The 18,548-nt window shown below is 54.1% G+C and overlaps 1 protein-coding gene across 1 annotated transcript; it reads left to right on the top strand.

Moving 5' to 3' along the window:
* Nucleotides 1–1,315: 1,315 nt before the first annotated feature.
* Nucleotides 1,316–9,988, top strand: ZBTB18 (zinc finger and BTB domain containing 18). Its single transcript, XM_078596012.1, has 3 exons — nucleotides 1,316–2,245; nucleotides 7,297–7,498; nucleotides 7,659–9,988. Exons 2-3 carry the CDS (start codon nucleotides 7,317–7,319, stop codon nucleotides 9,163–9,165), a joined length of 1,689 nt encoding a protein of 562 aa, XP_078452138.1. The 5' UTR covers nucleotides 1,316–2,245; nucleotides 7,297–7,316; the 3' UTR covers nucleotides 9,166–9,988.
* The last annotated feature ends 8,560 nt before the right edge of the window (nucleotides 9,989–18,548 follow it).

Below are 18,548 nucleotides of genomic sequence, written 5' to 3' on the forward strand. Positions count from 1 at the left end.
GACACACACATAGACACACACACAGACACACACACAGACACACACACAGACACACACAGACACACACAGACACACACATAGACACACACACAGACACACACAGACACACACATAGACACACACAGACACACACACAGACACACACATAGACACACACACAGACACACACATAGACACACACAGGCACACACACAGACACACACAGAGACACACACACAGACACACACACAGACACACACATAGACACACACACAGACACACACATAGACACACACAGACACACACACAGACACACACATAGACACACACAGGCACACACACAGACACACACATAGACACACACACAGACACACACATAGACACACACAGACACACACACAGACACACACATAGACACACACAGACACACACATAGACACACACAGACACACACACAGACACACACATAGACACACACATAGACACACACACAGACACACACATAGACACACACAGGCACACACACAGACACACACAGAGACACACACACAGACACACACACAGACACACAGACACACACACATACACAGACACACACATAGACACACACACAGACACACACAGACACACACATAGACACACACAGACACACACACACAGACACACACATAGACACACATACACACACACACAGACACACACATAGACACACACACAGACACACACATAGACACACACAGACACACACACAGACACACACATAGACACACACATAGACACACACACAGACACACACATAGACACACACAGGCACACACACAGACACACACAGAGACACACACACAGACACACACACAGACACACAGACACACACACATACACAGACACACACATAGACACACACACAGACACACACAGACACACACATAGACACACACAGACACACACACACAGACACACACATAGACACACATACACACACACACAGACACACACATAGACACACATACACACACACACACATAGACACACACAGGCACACACACAGACACACACAGAGACACACACACAGACACACACACAGACACACACACACACACATAGACACACACACAGACACACACACACAGAGACACACATAAACACACACTCACACCAGTCACACACACACACACACGCAGACACACACATAGACACACACAGACACACACACACAGACACACACATAGACACACACACAGACAGACACACACACAGACGCACATACACACACACACACCAGTCACACACACACACACGCAGACGCACAGGCAGACAGATAAATAGTCACGCAGACACTCAGAGAGAGACACACAGAGGCACAGACAGACACGCAGACAGACACACAGACACACCCACACAGACACACACACACAGACACACACACAGACACACACACACAGACACACCCACACAGATACACACACACAGACACACACGAGCCGCGTGCACACACAGACACACACACCGACACACACGCAGACACACCCCCACAGACACACACACACACCCACACACACCCTCACAGACACACACAAACACAGACACACACACACAGACACACACACACCGACACACACACACACACCCCCACAGACACACACACACAGACACCCCCACAGACACACACACAGACACGCACACACCGACACACACACACAGACACACACACACACACAGACACACACACCCACACACACCCCCACAGACACACACACAGACACACACACACACAGACACGCACACACCGACACACACACACACAGACACCCCCACAGACACACACACACACCAACGCTTGCCACGCTGCGGGCTCCGCGGGTCGCGCGCGGCGGGGGGTTCCGAGGAGAGCGCGGTGCCATATGGCGCGGGAGGCGGCGCGCAGCTGGAGGGAGCATTCCCGGGCAGGGGAGCCGTGATGTCAGAGCAGCTGCCAGCCACACTCGCTGCTGCTGCTGCTTCTACCTCCTCCTCCTCCTGCTGCTGCTGCCGCCGCTGCTGCTTCTGCTACTGCCGCCGCCGCTTATTCTACACAAGCAGCAGCAGGAGCAGCAGCAGCACGCTTGTTGCCCCGGCGCTCTGCGAACGCTGCATCGATACTCTTATTCTATCTGCTGCTGCTGCAGCTGCGGCTGCTGCTGCTGCTGCGTTGTCGCGACTCGGGCCGGGCCGGACCAGAGAGGCGGAGGGGAGAAGACGCAACTGCAGCAGCAGCCGCCAGGATCAGGTATGCAGAGCCGGGTGCCTGCCTGGGTAGCACTGTGTGTGGTGGTAGTGGTGGGCGGGGGGGAGGTGTTGGTACGTTGGGTCCTGGTACGAGCTGTGGATGGGTACGCGTGGGCAGGGTGGTACAAGGTGGGGGGGGGGGGGGGTTGGTACGTTGGGTCCTGGTACGAGCTGTGGATGGGTACGCGTGGGCAGAGTGGTACAAGGTGGGGGGGGGGGGTGTTGGTACGCTGGGTCCTGGTACGAGCTGTGGATGGGTACGCGTGGGCAGGGTGGTACAAGGTGGGGGGGGGGGGGGTTGGTACGCTGGGTCCTGGTACGAGCTGTGGATGGGTACACGTGGGCAGAGTGGTACAAGGTGGGGGGGGGGTGTTGGTACGCTGGGTCCTGGTACGAGCTGTGGATGGGTACGCGTGGGCAGGGTGGCACAAGGTGGGGGGGGGGGGGTACGCGGTGCTAGGCGACTGCTCCACGAAATCTGCTGCTGCCGGGGTGGCACACGCAGGCGTTGTAGTAGGTAGGAGGGTGAGCGGAGTTGTGTGTGTTTGTGTACACGGGGTAGACTGTGCGTGTGTGTGTACACGGGGTAGACTGTGTGTGTGTACACGGGGTAGACTGTGTGTGTACACGGGGTAGACTGTGTGTGTGTGTGTGTACACGGGGTAGACTGTGTGTGTGTACACGGGGTAGACTGTGTGTGTACACGGGGTAGACTGTGTGTGTGTGTGTACACGGGGTAGACTGTGTGTGTGTGTACACGGGGTAGACTGTGTGTGTGTACACTGTGTGTGTGTGTACACGGGGTAGACTGTGTGTGTGTGTACACGGGGTAGACTGTGTGTGTACACGGGGTAGACTGTGTGTGTGTGTGTACACGTGGTCGACTGTGTGTGTGTGTACACGGGGTAGACTGTGTGTGTGTGTGTACACGGGGTAGACTGTGTGTGTGTACACGGGGTAGACTGTGTGTGTGTACACGGGGTAGACTGTGTGTGTGTACACGGGGTAGACTGTGTGTGTACACGGGGTAGACTGTGTGTGTGTGTACACGGGGTACACTGTGTGTGTGTGTACACTGTGTGTGTGTGTACACGGGGTAGACTGTGTGTGTACACGGGGTAGACTGTGTGTGTGTGTACACGTGGTCGACTGTGTGTGTGTACACGGGGTAGACTGTGTGTGTGTACACGGGGTAGACTGTGTGTGTGTGTACACGGGGTAGACTGTGTGTGTGTGTGTGTACACGGGGTAGACTGTGTGTGTGTACACGGGGTAGACTGTGTGTGTGTGTACACGGGGTAGACTGTGTGTGTGTGTACACGGGGTAGACTGTGTGTGTGTATACACGGGGTAGACTGTGTGTGTACACGGGGTAGACTGTGTGTGTGTACACGGGGTAGACTGTGTGTGTGTACACGGGGTAGACTGTGTGTGTGTACACGGGGTAGACTGTGTGTGTGTGTACACGGGGTAGACTGTGTGTGTACACGGGGTAGACTGTGTGTGTGTGTAGACTGTGTGTGTGTGTACACGGGGTAGACTGTGTGTATGTGTACACGGGGAAGACTGTGTGTGTGTGTGTACACGGGGTAGACTGAGTGTGTGTACACGGGGTAGACTGTGTGTGTGTACACGGGGTAGACTGTGTGTGTGTGTACACGGGGTAGACTGTGTGTGTGTACACGGGGTAGACTGTGTGTGTGTACACGGGGTAGACTGTGTGTGTGTGTACACGGGGTAGACTGTGTCTGTGTGTGTGTACACGGGGTAGACTGTGTCTGTGTGTGTGTACACGGGATGTTGGTGGCAGTGGTGCTGGTGGTTACACGGAATGTGGCGCGTGGTGAATCCAGTGCTAGGATGGCGAGTACACGAGGTGTGTGCCTGGTACACATGGGGTAGTCGGCTGGTACACGGGGTAGACTGTGTGTAGTCTGTGTATACACGGGGTGGGTACACGTGGTAGTCTGTGTGTACACGTGGTAGTCTGTGTGTACACGGGGTGGGTACACGTGGTAGTCTGTGTGTGTACAACGGGGTAGGCTGTGCGTAGTCTGTGTGTAGGCTGTGTGTACACGGGGTAGACTGTGTGTATGTACACGGGGTAGACTGTGTGTGTGTGTACACGGGGTGTGTGTAGGCTGTGTGTACACGTGGTAGTCTGTGTGTAGGGTGTGTACACGGAGTGTGTACACGGGGTAGGCTGTGTGTGTACACGGGGTAGGCTGTGCGTAGTCTGTATGTAGGCTGTGTATTGGCTGTGTGTACACGGGGTAGACTGTATGTAGGTTCTGTGTACACGTGGTGTGTACACGTGGTGTGTAGTCTGTGTGTACACGGGGTGTGTACACGTGGTGTGTAGTCTGTGTGTACACGTGGTGTGTACACGTGGTGTGTAGTCTGTGTGTACACGGAGTGTGTACACGTGGTGTGTAGTCTGTGTGTACACGGGGTGTGTACACGTGGTGTGTAGTCTGTGTGTACACGGGGTGTGTACACGTGGTGTGTAGTCTGTGTGTACACGGGGTGTGTACACGTGGTGTGTAGTCTGTGTGTACACGTGGTGTGTAGTCTGTGTGTACACGGGGTGTGTAGTCTGTGTGTACACGTGGTGTGTACACGTGGTGTGTACACGTGGTGTGTAGTCTGTGTGTACACGGGGTGTGTACACGTGGTGTGTACACGTGGTGTGTAGTCTGTGTGTACACGGGGTGTGTACACGTGGTATGTAGTCTGTGTGTACACGGGGTGTGTGTACACGGGGTGCGTGTACACGTGGTGTGAGCCCGGTACAGAGTTTGAGGTGCCGCTGAACGCGAGCTCGGCGCGCCGCCCTGCGCTGTTTGTCATTAACTCGCGGCTCTCTGTAGCCAGCTCACAGAGGCAGAGGCAAAGGTCCCCCGGGTAGCCTCAGCGGACTTTTTGGGCCAAGTGCCGCTCGCGAGCACATTCAAGGGCTGGGCACTGCGCACGATGAGGCGGTGTGGTCGACACCGCGCCCGGACCGCCTTTGTCTCCCTGTTGGCGATGATCACACACACCGCAACGGTTGACTCATTTGAGGCTGAGTCGACCTAGGGGAGGTTCAGGACTGGTTCAGATAATCGTCACTTGGTGTTGGCCGTGCGCGGGAATCGAACTCGGGTGGCCGGGTTCGATGCGCAGTGCGCTAACCTGAGCGCCACCGCTCCCTACATACGCCAACAGAGACAAAGATTCCCCGTATAGCCTTTAACAGACTGTTGGGGCAAGTGCAGCTAGCGAGCCCATATGAAGGCCGGCACGGCACACGAGGGGGTGGGTGGATGGCCAGCACCACGCCCGGCCGCCTTTGTCTCCCTAGTGGCGACATTTTTAGGCATCGCACCAGGTACTCATTTGAGGCTGAGTCGACCTAGGGGAGGCCCAGTAACCGGTGCAGATAATCGTCACTTGGTGTTTGGCCGTGAGCGGGAATCGAACTCGGGTCGCCGGCGTCGTAGCGCAGCGCGGAAACCACTCCCCACTTACGCCAACACACACTCAGACACTCACACACTCACACACACACATGCACACACACTCACAGACACACTCACACACACACATGCACACACACTCACACACACTCACACACACACTCACAGACACACACAGACACACACACTCACACACGCACACACACTCACACACATGCACACACACATACACACACACACGTGCAGGCAGGCAGGCACGCACCCGCACACCCCATGAATTAACTCGAGCATCAGCAGGCGACCACTGGTCGTACCTGTTACTAACGCGCGTGCCCGCGCTATCGCGCCCGCGCGCGCTGCTGCTGCTGCTGATGTTGTTGGCGATGATGTTGTTGCTGGCGATGATGTTGTTGGGAAGGAGGTGTGGATGCTTTAGCTGGGATGAGCGCTCGCGTTAATGCGTCCGTGCGCGTTTATCTGCACCGCAACTGCCGCCATCTGGCATCATCATCATCAGCCTCATCAGCTGTTCCCACCTCCCTCTCTCTCTCTCTGTATGTCTCCATTTCAGCTCGCCTCTTGTGCCTACGCGTCGCGTTAGATGAATAGTCGGTGTCCAGAACATCTCGCTGCGCGTGTGTGTGTGTGTGCATTGTGAATGTGTATGAGTGTATGTGTCTGCTCGCTGACGGCACTCGCCCCAGCGGTGTGTGTGGTGGATGTAAGGGATCTCTTTGCCTTCATCTTTGTGCCTTTATATTCGTGCCTTTTAATGGGTCTGTGACTCTAGCCGTGGATTGAGAGTGGCTGAAAAATATTGTTCATGGGTTTGTACGCGTGTCTGGGTTATGTTCCTGTGTGCATATGCGTAAGTGTGTGTTTTATGCTACGAACGTGTGTATGTATCTTTAATGTATGTGTGTCTGCATACGCATCTTATGTACGTGTGCGTGTATTGAGGCGTTGCGTGTGTCTGTGCCCGTGTCCGTCTGTACGTGAGCACGCCTCTGTGCGTTGAATGGACATGTGCGCTCGCGTTTTTTCGTGAGCCGAGATTTCCAAAACAAACGCGCGTGCGATGATCTCCGTGGGGTCGCGTGCGTTGCACGTGGCCGGAGCTCGAGTGCTAACCCACGACTGTTGGTGCCGGCACGACCTGCTTCTCCTCACCACCACCGCTACTACCAACAACATCCACCACCTCATACACCACAAAACGCCACTATCACCACCACCACTACCACCACCATTCCCATCACCATCCTCCGCGCCACCGCTACAACCACCACGACGACCAATCCCCACCACCACACCACCACCACCGCCCAGAGGTCGCAACCGGGTACCCGATACCCGTACCCTACCCGATACCCGGCTACCTGTACCCGGTCGGGTACGGGTAGCCGTTTGCGACCCTGGTGCGGCCGGGTACGGGTACGGGTAGGCCGTGAGCCACTGGTGAGTAACCGTTTGTCACTCATTTCGGGTAGGGTACGGGTACCCATTTGCCACCCTGGTGCGGCCGGGTACGAGTACGGGTAAGGAATCAAAACCTGTTTGCGACCTCTGCCACCACCCCCATCGCTCCCCGCAGCCCGTGATGCTGGTCCTGCGATGGAGTTCCCGGAGCACAGCCGACAGCTGCTCCAGTGCCTGAGTCGCCAGCGCTTGCAGGGCTTCCTGTGCGACTGCACCGTGCTCGTGGGCGGCTCCGAGTTCCGAGCGCACCGCGCCGTGCTCGCCTCCTGCAGCGGCTACTTCCACCTCTTCTACCGCGACGAGAGACCCCGACGTGGCTTCCGCGACCACCTCGGCCTCCGAGGCCGGGAGAGGGGGGGGGGAGCGGGAGCGGGAGGAGGAGCAGGAGGAGACGGCGGGCGACGCGGCGGAGGCGACGGCGGCGGCGTCGATCTCCGGGGGGGTCCCGAGGCCCCCCGCGGAGTCCGCGGCGGGGCTCGTGGTGCGGCTGAACGGGGACGCGGTGACGGCGCCCGCGTTCGGGGCCCTGCTCGAGTTCATGTACGAGGGCCGCCTGCGCGTGGACGGGCTGCCCGTGGAGGACGTGCTGGCGGCCGCCAGCTACCTACACATGTACGACATCGTCAAGGTGTGCAAGCAGAGGCTGCGAGGGCGCGGCGACGGGGTGGTCGGGGTCCCTGCGCCAGAGCGGTGCCCCCGGCCGTGTGCGGAGAACATCTGCGTGAAGATAGAGGCGGGGGAGGAGGAGGAGGAGGTGGCGTTGGCGGCTGTGTGCGGCGACGAGGGCGTGAGCAGCGTGCGAAGCGTCGCCGAGGGTGGCTCTCACGGCGGTGGCAGCCGTCTGGCGGCGAGGGCAGCGCCGTACGGCGCGGCAGCTGGGAAAACGGCGTCAACGGCTCCATTGTTGCGCGGCGGCTCTGGCATCTCAATTAAGGGCCTCGGTGAGAGCGCGCTCGACCTGTCAGTCAAGCCGGCATCTGCGGCGGCGAGGGCGTGCGACCCCGACCTCCCGGGGCACACGGGCCTAGGTGAAAGGGAAGCGGCTGCCGCCGCAGCTGTTACAGCTGCTGCCGCTGTTGTCTCGGTGAAGGGCCTCCCGCCGCAGGAGGAGCGAGGAGGAGATTGCGACGTGGAGATGTGCGACGCGGACGAGGACCCGACGAGGAGAGCGGACGACCTCGCGAGCAACTCGTCGCACCGCTCCAGCGGCGTGAGCTGCGAGCTCTCGGAGAAGGTTCCCTCGACCTCCAGCGAGCTGGACCACGAGGACGACGTGGGCAGCTCGGACGAGGGCATGGAGCCAGAGATGAAGCCGCCCCCGTCCCTGGGCCACTTCCGCTTCAAGGACGAGGCGCTGCTGCTGCCCTTGTCGCTGCACGAGGGCGGCGGCCCGCTGCTGGGCTCGGCGGGGTTGGTGTTTGCCTGCCCCCTGTGCGGCCAGGCCATGCCGTGCCCCCAGGCTCTGCAGATCCACCTCAGCCTGCACTTCAGCGAGCGCCGCACGGAGCCCAAGGTGGAACGCGTGGCGGGCCACCGTGGCCCGCACGGCCTGCAGCCCCACGGCAACGGCAAGGTCAAGCCGCCCCTGCCCCCTCCGCCGCCGCCGCCTCTGTCGGGCGCGTGTCCCGGCGGCGCGGCGCCGTTCGGGCCGGGGCCCGTGGGCATCGCGGAGGCCTCGCCGCCGGCCCTCGGCGGGGCCGAAGGGGACGTGCCCACGTGCGCCACGTGCGGGAAGACGTTCTCGTGCGCGTACACGCTGCGGCGGCACGAGCGCACGCACTCGGGCGAGAAGCCCTACACGTGCGCCACGTGCGGCAAGAGCTTCCAGTACTCGCACAACCTGACGCGCCACGCCGTCGTGCACACGCGCGAGAAGCCGCACGCCTGCAAGTGGTGCGAGCGGCGCTTCACGCAGTCGGGGGACCTGTACCGGCACATGCGCAAATTCCACGGCGGCCTCGCGGGCTCCGTGACCGCGCAGTGAACTCGCCGATGGCTCCCCGTCTCTCCGTGCGGGATCCGCGTGGCGGCGGTCCCCGTTGCTCCGTTGCCCTGCACTTCTCGCCGGTGATCGTTGCCGAGATGACTCCGCGCGGGGGACCGTGGGCGCCGTGGGTTTGGCCCCAAAGTGAAAAGCGAACGCAGAGTTGTGAAAGTGGGCTGGGTTAAGACGCCTGAAGTGAGGTGATGGAGGGGGGTCATAGGTAAGGTCAAGGTGGCAGATAGTGAGATGGTCGGGTTGGATGGTATGCTAGAGGTAGGGATATTCCTTAGTGGGGTTGATGTTAGGGATTGTCTTGTAGGCGAGGTAGCTAGTCTGCTACTGATATGATCAGGGCGAGGGTCTGGTTGAAAAGTGTAGTTAGAGCAAGGGCTGCTCTTCAGGGTTAGAGCTCGAGTTTGGGTGGCTCTCGCCCTTGTAGTTCGCCTGTCACTTTTGGGGCGTCAAGTGCCCCATCCCCCCCCCTCCCATCCCCCAGCGCTGGCGTTAAAACCCAGAGGGCATTCATCAGCAGTGCTGGGCCCTGCGTGCAGGAGTCACTGTGTGCACGTGTACAGAGCGTGCTCGCCCCGTATTTTGTTTACGTCCACACGTGTACAGGTCATTAACCCAGCCCACTGCCGAACACAAGCTCCACACCTGGGTAGCGTGAGTCTGGTACTGCCGGGAAATTAACCTTTTCTTTTGTTGTTGTTCAAATCCGTGCGGCGGTACGTGGCGGGACTCTGTGTGAAGAGAACAAAGGACTAATCACTCACCGACACACACGCTTCACACTCGAACCCCTCCCTCCCTCCCCCCACCACCCCCCCTGCACACACTCGCGTGATTTTTGAGTGAACCTAACAGGTATAGAACACTGTCTTTAAAGATATATAATATATATTGATATTACACAAAAAGCGTCGCTCTGAGACGTTTTATGAGACTGAGAATATCGAGTGAATAATTAATTATGCAGATGAATCATATGCGGTGCGAGAACAAAGGCAAAGTGTGGTGGCGGAGTTCACAGTGACACGTGGCTGCTGCTGCTGCTGTTGCTGCTGCTGCTGCTACGACTACTACTCGTGTATCTGTATAGTCAGCCTTTCCTCAAAAGAGCACTATGAATTGAACACACACACACAGAAGAGAATATAACTCACATTATAAGAAGGCTTCCAGAAAGCGAAGTGAGAAAGAGACTTTTTTTTTTAAACCCCACGAATTATTTTTTTATTTAAGAACCGCAACAACAACAAAAAAACTAACATTAGAAAAATATAAATATAATAACCCCAATTACTCCCAGACTTTGTCCCCAAAAATGCAATGTCGCTGTTTGCTGTTTGTTGTGTAAGTTGCTTGAGCAATGCAAACTACGCGTTTCTCTGACTGGTTTCCAATTTTGGGGGTAGGGGGGCATTACCTCCTTCCGCCCCTCACTTATATCATAGGAAAACAAAAGTTTCCTCATTTGTATTCATCGCTCTAAATGTCAGTATTCAAGAGGGGGCGGGCGGGGTGGGGGTGGAAACACATTTAAGCCTGCAGGCCATTCGTCAATCTCACTTGCCGGATGAGGGTCTTGCCGGTGTTTTTGTGTGTTACCATACTTCACCACGCTGGTCAATGCAGAGAGCGGAGAACACAATTGACGGTCTCCTTTGCGCTGCCCTCTGCCGCACGCTACGTGGCCACGCACCCGCGACCTACGAAGACCAAGCCAAGCAATGAATCCATGCTCCAGCCTGCGTAGCTTCCGAGTTAAGGTGCATTCCAGGAAGAATACAAAACAAATCCCATCACGTGTAATGTAAAAACATGTCGTAAGTGGTGGGTTGGGGGGGGTATTTTAAAAGGAAGGTTAAACTTTAAAAGGAAGGTATAGACTCTTAATTGATTCTCCAAACAGATTTTACGCGAATAAAAATCACAACTTATTCGTGCCAAAACTTAGGAAGAAGACCCCCTAATTGGAAAGCCAGTGCCTGACCACGCGCGCGCGCACACACACAGTCACCGTCCACTGCTTGAATGCGGTTGACGTCCACCCTGACCGCTGTGCCTGACTTCACGGAGCTCGGAGTTTACCTGCCCCGTGCCCTCTTCCCCGTGCATTACGCGTCTTCTTGTCTATCAGATCATTATAACGTGCGGGGGAGCGGCGGTGTAGTGGTTAGCGCGCCGCGCTACGAACCCGGCGACCCGAGTTCTATTTCCCCGCTCACGGCCAACTACCGGTGACGATTATCCAATCCGGTCCTGGGCCTCCCGTAGGTCGACTCAGCCTCAAATGAGCGTCTGGTGCGGTGTGTAAAACATCGCCACGAGGAGGATAAATGTGGCAGGACAATGTTGTTGTCCACCCACCCCTTCTCCATGGGCGCCCCGTGCCGGCCTTCCTCGGTGCTCGCTAACAGCACTTACCCCAACAGTCTGTGAAAGGCTGCGAGGGGGTTATTTGGTCTTTGTGTAAAAGCGACGGGCAGGTGCCAGCTTCCCAGCGATATCTGCTTCAGCGCGCCAGCCTTGAACAATCGATTGGTGTCGTTCGTATTGACCCCAGATTCTTTAAGCGCGATGCACAGGACACATAGATATATATTTGGAATGTGTACGAAAATTTGAGGACAATCTCAAACGGAAGTTGCTGGTTGTTCCGGGTTTCAGATTTGTAATTTTTCCCCCTCCCACATTTGCAGAAGTTTGAAATTCGTAAGGCATCGTTTTTGTTTCGCTCTTTTCCCGCGTTGTAAATCACTCGGCCCTGCCAATGCCGGTGTATTGATTGTTTTGAACGCCGGGGCAATAATACACGTGGCATTTGCTGTGGAATGGTTATCTTGAGAAGGTATACGCAAAACAAACTTACTTTATTGACAAGGCAGAGAGAGGAGGAGGAGAGGGGGGGAAACACTAAACTTCGAATGAATGAATGAATGATTGTTGTCTTTAATAAAAATCAGATTTACACTGACCAGCCCTGAAACCCCCCTTATCGCCGTGACGGTCCGTGAGCCCCGTCTGATGGTGGTGTGACGCCGCGCGCGCGCAGAACTGCAACACACAATACACACAAACACGCACGCGCAAAGATCCTCGTAGAGCTTTTAACAAGCTGTTGGAGTGGGTGATCAATACCACCCCCGGCCGCCTTTGTCTCCCCAGTGGCGATGTTTACACATAGCACCAGGTACTTATTTGAGGCTGAGTCGATCTAGGGGGGAGCCCAGGTCCAGATAATCGTCACCGGTGTTGACCGTCAGCGTGGATCCAACTCGTGTGGCCGGGTACGGAGCCCATTCGCGATAACCGCTACACTACCGCTCCCCACTAACCGCTACACCCCACCACACACACACGCAGAACTGCACACACACACACGACACATCCCCGTGCTTATCACGCACGCTTACACCACGACACGCATACGCCCCACCACACACAAACACCGTTAAACGCGCACCCTCCAATATAACGCAATACCCTCGCCATTCGCCACGAAGTGACGGCGACGTCACCACGGAGCCTGTACCAGGCCAGGTGCACTTCGAGGCTGCCACGTGAAGTGTCGAAGGCTCGCTGGACAGGAGGTCTCGGGACAGACACAGCAGATGCCGTGGGTCGGCTGACTGAAATGACCGGCAGATGCACCACACCAGCTGTGCCCCTCTACCAGGCACCACGGTGGAAGCGCCAACATAAATCCACACCCTCCAAAAATGTATTCACCCTCCACGCGCATATTCACCCTCCACGCGCCTATTCACAACCCTTCGACGCATACACCCGTTACGTAGTTAGCCCACTCCACACACACGCGCGCAGGCATAAGTTCACTTCCCAGCAAGAATGCAACGTTGGTCCAACCACATGCCGACTGCAAAACACGACACACAACTCTGGCTGTCCGCCTGATGATGCCTGTTGTAATCACTGGCGAAACGTCGTACGCCGATTGTAAATGTTGCCGGCTTTAGCCTTCAACACAGCGGTGCGCTGAACCAGTCACGAATCGTCACGTTTTGTTTACGTGACAAGCCTCACTGATTGGCTGTGTCGGGTGGTGGCGGGTTTAACGACACATTGCTATGTACGCGATCGAACGCGAAAAACCTCCAACATGGACAACATAGAGGTGTGTGGTTGGGTCCCCCCCCCCTTTCAATGAACACCGCCTTCACAGAAAACAATATAATCGGCGACGTTTCGAGCAATGACTCTTCTTCATCGCACGCGCACGACTGGTTTGCGCACGCCGGACCCAAGCTAAGAAGCCCTCCCCGGCTCGCCACGGGGCCACGGGGAGGTCCATGGAATTCCTGCCGGAGACAGTGGTGGGTGGGTGGGGGGGGCCTCACAAAGCGGCCGCAATCTGGAGGCGAGTTTCGAAGGGCATCGGTTTGACGCCACCTCGTGGGCAAGCCCATCAAGGCGAGGTCGTTCACGCCATTCCAGCACAATGTCCGACAACCAAAATAACAAGAGGAGCCATTATCAATAATCAAAGCGGTTTTTTTTTTGGGGGGGGGGTAAGTTTGCGTAAAGATAAATGTGTCGTTAAAGAGGCATTTATTTTGGAATGCTGAAGAAAAAACACCCTCACTATTTCAAGAGCCGCAATGTGAATAAGAGAAGGGTGGTCCTCAGAGGTGGGACAAAGTCATTGTTATGCAAGTCCAAGTCGAGTCGCAAGTCATCAAATTCATGACTCGAGTCTGACTCGAGTCCAAGTCACATGACTCGAGTCCACATCTCATAGGTGGGACAAAGTCATTGTTATGCAAGTCCAAGTCGAGTCGCAAGTCATCAAATTCATGACTCGAGTCTGACTCGAGTCCAAGTCACATGACTCGAGTCCACACCTCTGGTGGTCCTTAATAAATAAAGTCACGAAGCAGTCCCTTAAAGAGACGCGTGCGTCTGCGGAGCCGCAGGTTTCAGACCGCTGGCCTAGCAGACAGCAACGGCGACCACCGCCAAAGAGAGGGATTGCCCCGGGCACAACAGAAGAAGAAAAAATTAACCCGTAAAAAACAAAGTTTTTCACTATAAATCCTTTATATGCGTGTTCAATGGGCCACAACCCAGCCCACATTGGTCTTTGAAACGGGCGGCTAGAGTCCTCTCGTCCTCTGGCTTGAGATGGCTGCCACCTATGGGTCCGATGATTGCCTGCCACCATTAAGCAATTAGTAATTAAATATAAAAACATTGTCCTAAAAAGTGTAACATTTTGGAAAAAAATTTTCACGAAAATACATTGTCACGCACAACGAGTCTGCGTGCAAAATGTCAGCTCGATTGGATCACGGGAAGTGGGTTAAAAAACGACCGAAAGATTTGCACGGTCGTAAGCGCGCAAGCAAGCAAGTGAACTTAATATAAAGGATTTTTAAAAAAACCCCACAGCGCGAAAGCGAGAATTCAATTTGAGGCCCACGGATGATAGAAGTTCACAGCCGCACGCACTCGGCAACTCTCTTAGCGCGGTTCTTCACGCCTGCGATGCGACGCATTGGAGTCCGAGGGCTGGTGGAGCGCTGGTCACGTTTGAAAGCATTAAAGCTGCCGGGCTGCGGGGTAGTACAGCAAGTGTGTTCGTGAACACGCGTGTGCGGATGTCTCTTGAGTGTCATCGCTTTGTGCTGCTGTGAATCAGGGCTGAACGATTTGGGGGAAATATCTAATTGCGATTTTTATGACAGGTATTGCGATTGAGATTTGATTTGCGATGAAATTTGTTTAAGTCAAGCTTCAGTTCAATATTCACTGTGTAATAGATTTAAAACATGTGATGGAGCATTATCACATGATACCATAAAAATATCAACTGCTCTATATATTCTAATGCAAGGATGATAACTTAAAATATATGAATTGCTTACATGTATTTATAAAAAAAACATGTAATTGAAATAGAACAAGCAAACATAGAACAATTGTTCAGTTAAAAAAAAGTTATAATAATAAAAAATAAAACAATTCCAATAATAAAGTTAAAGGACTTTTCAAATCGCAGCCTTTGTGATTCGATAATCGCATTGTCTCAAATTGCGATTTCGATTTGAAATCGATTAATCGTTCAGCCCGACTGTGTTTGGTGCGTTCTCTCTGGGCGTTTCAGTTGTATTTCCATACGCCCAAAAAAAGTCACTGGCCAAACATTGAAATGTAGGACCCTCCTAAAGAAAGACCCTCGAGACGCGGAGAGGATTTCCTTCATGGATACGGTAAGTCCTCGTTGAACGCGGTAGATGCGTTCCTGAAAAGTGCCACGTTGAGCGAATAACGCATTAAGCGAAAACATTTCCCCGTAAATAATGTAACGATAAAGTTTGGCGAGATACGATGTACACGCGCACACGGTAAGATGGCGGAACAAATAACGGAGGGTACGCCGCCGCGTTATTGTATCACCCCGCGTCCTGCATCGCTCAGCCACGCTGCTCAAGAACAGTTCCGTCATCGACTGCTTAGAACCCGCGTCATAACAGGCGTGGTCGGTGTTATAACAGGCGTGGTCGGCGTTATAACGGGCGCAGTCGGTGTTATAACGGGCGCAGTCGGTGTTATAATGGGCGCGGTCGGTGTTATAACGGGCGCGGACGGTGTTATAACGGGCGCAGTCGGTGTTATAACGGGCGCAGTCGGTGTTATAACGGGCGCGGACGGTGTTATAACGGGCGCGTTTCGCGTTGTGCTAAAAGTGCTCCCCAATGGAAGAACCGCGTTATAGCGAGCACGCGCTAGGCGATGACTTACCGTAATCGACGTTACCACCAAACGCGTGGATTCGCTGCAGTCTGTGAGTTGTTCCCTCCCTGTTGGGGCAGATATATAAACTGTACACATATAGCCATGTTGCCGTTTTAATGGCGCTACCTAGAGTTGTGGCAGAAAACGTTTGTGATGGCGGTCATACACGCACCTGCACTCGATTAAAGCGATTTAAACAACGCGCATATATATTAAACAGGGTGTTGTACATCAAGGCCGAATGGATTGACATTCACATGCAAATTTACGCGACTGCGTTGAATGTTCGTTGGAGCCATCGACAAGAAAATCACCGTCCGTATATTATCCCGTCTTATAAAAAAAAAAATAACCCATCACATGAAGCAAACGCGCTCACGGCGGACCATGATCCTGGCCGCCGTGAGACGAAGAAATGGCCACAACGGGGAGCGTATTAATATTAAGTGCGAACATTTCGGTTCGCGGGGAAGAGTTACACATGAAGACCTCTTGCGAAGCAGCACTGAACGTTCTTTCTGTCCTAACGGATTAAAGGTGCGAGCTTAGAGAGCGGCGTGGGAAGAGGGGGGGGTGAGAACGCAGGGAAACAGCGGCTGGCATTTTGATGGCCGCGCACTCAGCGACTGCTCCAAGTTCCGCGCAACGGGATCCGTGCCGCATGAGTACCCGACTCGGCCCGGCAGGCGATCTTCAAAGTCACGGAGCGCCGTTTGCGTTCTCCACCTGGGTCAGCGTGATCGGCCGAGAATCAGGCGCGGGCACAATGAGATAAATACAACGCGCGTGCCACGGCAACTATGGAAACGATTCGGGTTTCTAAAAAAACAACTGCGTTGTGGGTAGGGAGGGACATTGCGTGCACAGGATGAAGGGCGGCCGATTGCCGACAGAGGCATTACTGCGGTCTCGCACGAGCCCGGCAAAAACCAACGGGGGAACGCCAAAGCGCATAGTTAGACACTTGTGAGGGCAGCCTCTGTTTACGTGTCGCGTGTTTCCCGTGTAGCATCCGCGGGATTTGCCAGAGGGTAGAAGTGTTGGCGATGTGTGGAAGACATCGACGGCTTTAGCCACGAAGCCACGATACAATGAGCTCTCACATCCTCTTGCGTTGATGTGGTTTTACAGTAATCACGTGTGCTGTCGTGGCGTTTAAACCGAACTTTTTTTGTCGTCATCTTGTCAAATATTTCAGTGCTTCACAATTGATGCAAACTTGTTTTTGGAGGTTGTGCGTCGAAACCCGCGCTGCAGATTTGTTTACATTATAAATTGACGATTAAAATGGCGTATTACACACACACGCCCGATTGATGTGTGACACGCAGATTCGATTTGCTGGCCAAACGTGAGAAGAATTGAAGTTGAACGGTGACGATTGAATCGCTGGAATTTCGGCATTAAGAAGATATGAAGCCCCATTGATTTGTTGCGTATGAAAATATCCATTGATTTGAGCAGAACACATCTGAACGTCCATATAAATCTATTAAAGCACTATCTGTAGTATATTGTATTTTTTTCCCCTATAACGTAAATCAGAAACTCAAACCCACGTGCTTGTTACGGATCAATATACTAAATGCAATAGGACACATTGGAGGTCGTGCTTACATTGGAATATAACCCTTTGTTGATCTATTAAAGGCAAGACCACACCCAAAACAAGCATCTCTTATCCAATTTGTGTCAAAAATCACGGTCAAGCACTTCATCACAGCACTCTTACGCGAGGTGGTAACTGTATTGGCATTGTGAGTGACATCACCTCAGTGCCTGGCTCAACTAACATTCTTTTTAAAATCATTAATGAAGCTTAGAACTACACAGGACATGGCTTCGGTACGTATATGAACATCTACAAGGTAAAACTATATTCTTTTTTGGGGTTTCTTTAACATTGATTTCCGAAGAATCTTGAACACTTTCAGAGGATATCGATTGAAACTGAAAAGTAAGTTACATTGGAATGGTGTTCAGTCAGGCAACCGAGGGGAAGACCAAAAACTAGATGGGGCGCATCGTGGAGGTCACGTGTCCACTGTGCATCAGCTGTGGACTTCGTCAGAGGAGAGCAGTTCTTCACGAATTTTCATCAGAGGGGCCACTATCGCCCATAAGACATCAGTGCGAGAACCGTCACACATTTGAAACCATTGGGTTTGTGACAGCACGATGGATGAGGGGGTGTTTTCACACGTGTCGTCGGGGACCGCACGTCAGGGCCGTACTAGTGGCCCGCGGGCCTTGCAATAAAGAATGGAGTAGAAAGCGTTTTCAAAGTGTGGCGGCATCGATGGTTTTGGCCCCGTTGACATCTTTAATTGGAAGTGAATGAATGGTGGGCTCTTTACAAAGGTCTTCATTAAGCTGAAGATCGGCGATTAAAATCTTCACCTTCGTACGAATGCTACCGCCGGGTCAACCCAACTCCACAGCTATCAACCTGTGGTCCCCCCGCCCCTACACCCGCATCTGCAGTGGCCATGCTACCACAGGTGAAATTCAAGAGCAACCCGTCAATTCGTCAAATGCTTGGTAAAAGAAAAAATGTCAACTTGTTTTGGCATCCTACCAGTATTTACTGGCTATCTTGCGTGTCAGCCGTTTCCAACCTG

The sequence above is a fragment of the Lampetra planeri genome, chromosome 7, assembly GCF_965212315.1.
Source record: "Lampetra planeri chromosome 7, kcLamPlan1.2.h2, whole genome shotgun sequence".
Taxonomy (NCBI): Eukaryota; Metazoa; Chordata; class Hyperoartia; order Petromyzontiformes; family Petromyzontidae; genus Lampetra; species Lampetra planeri.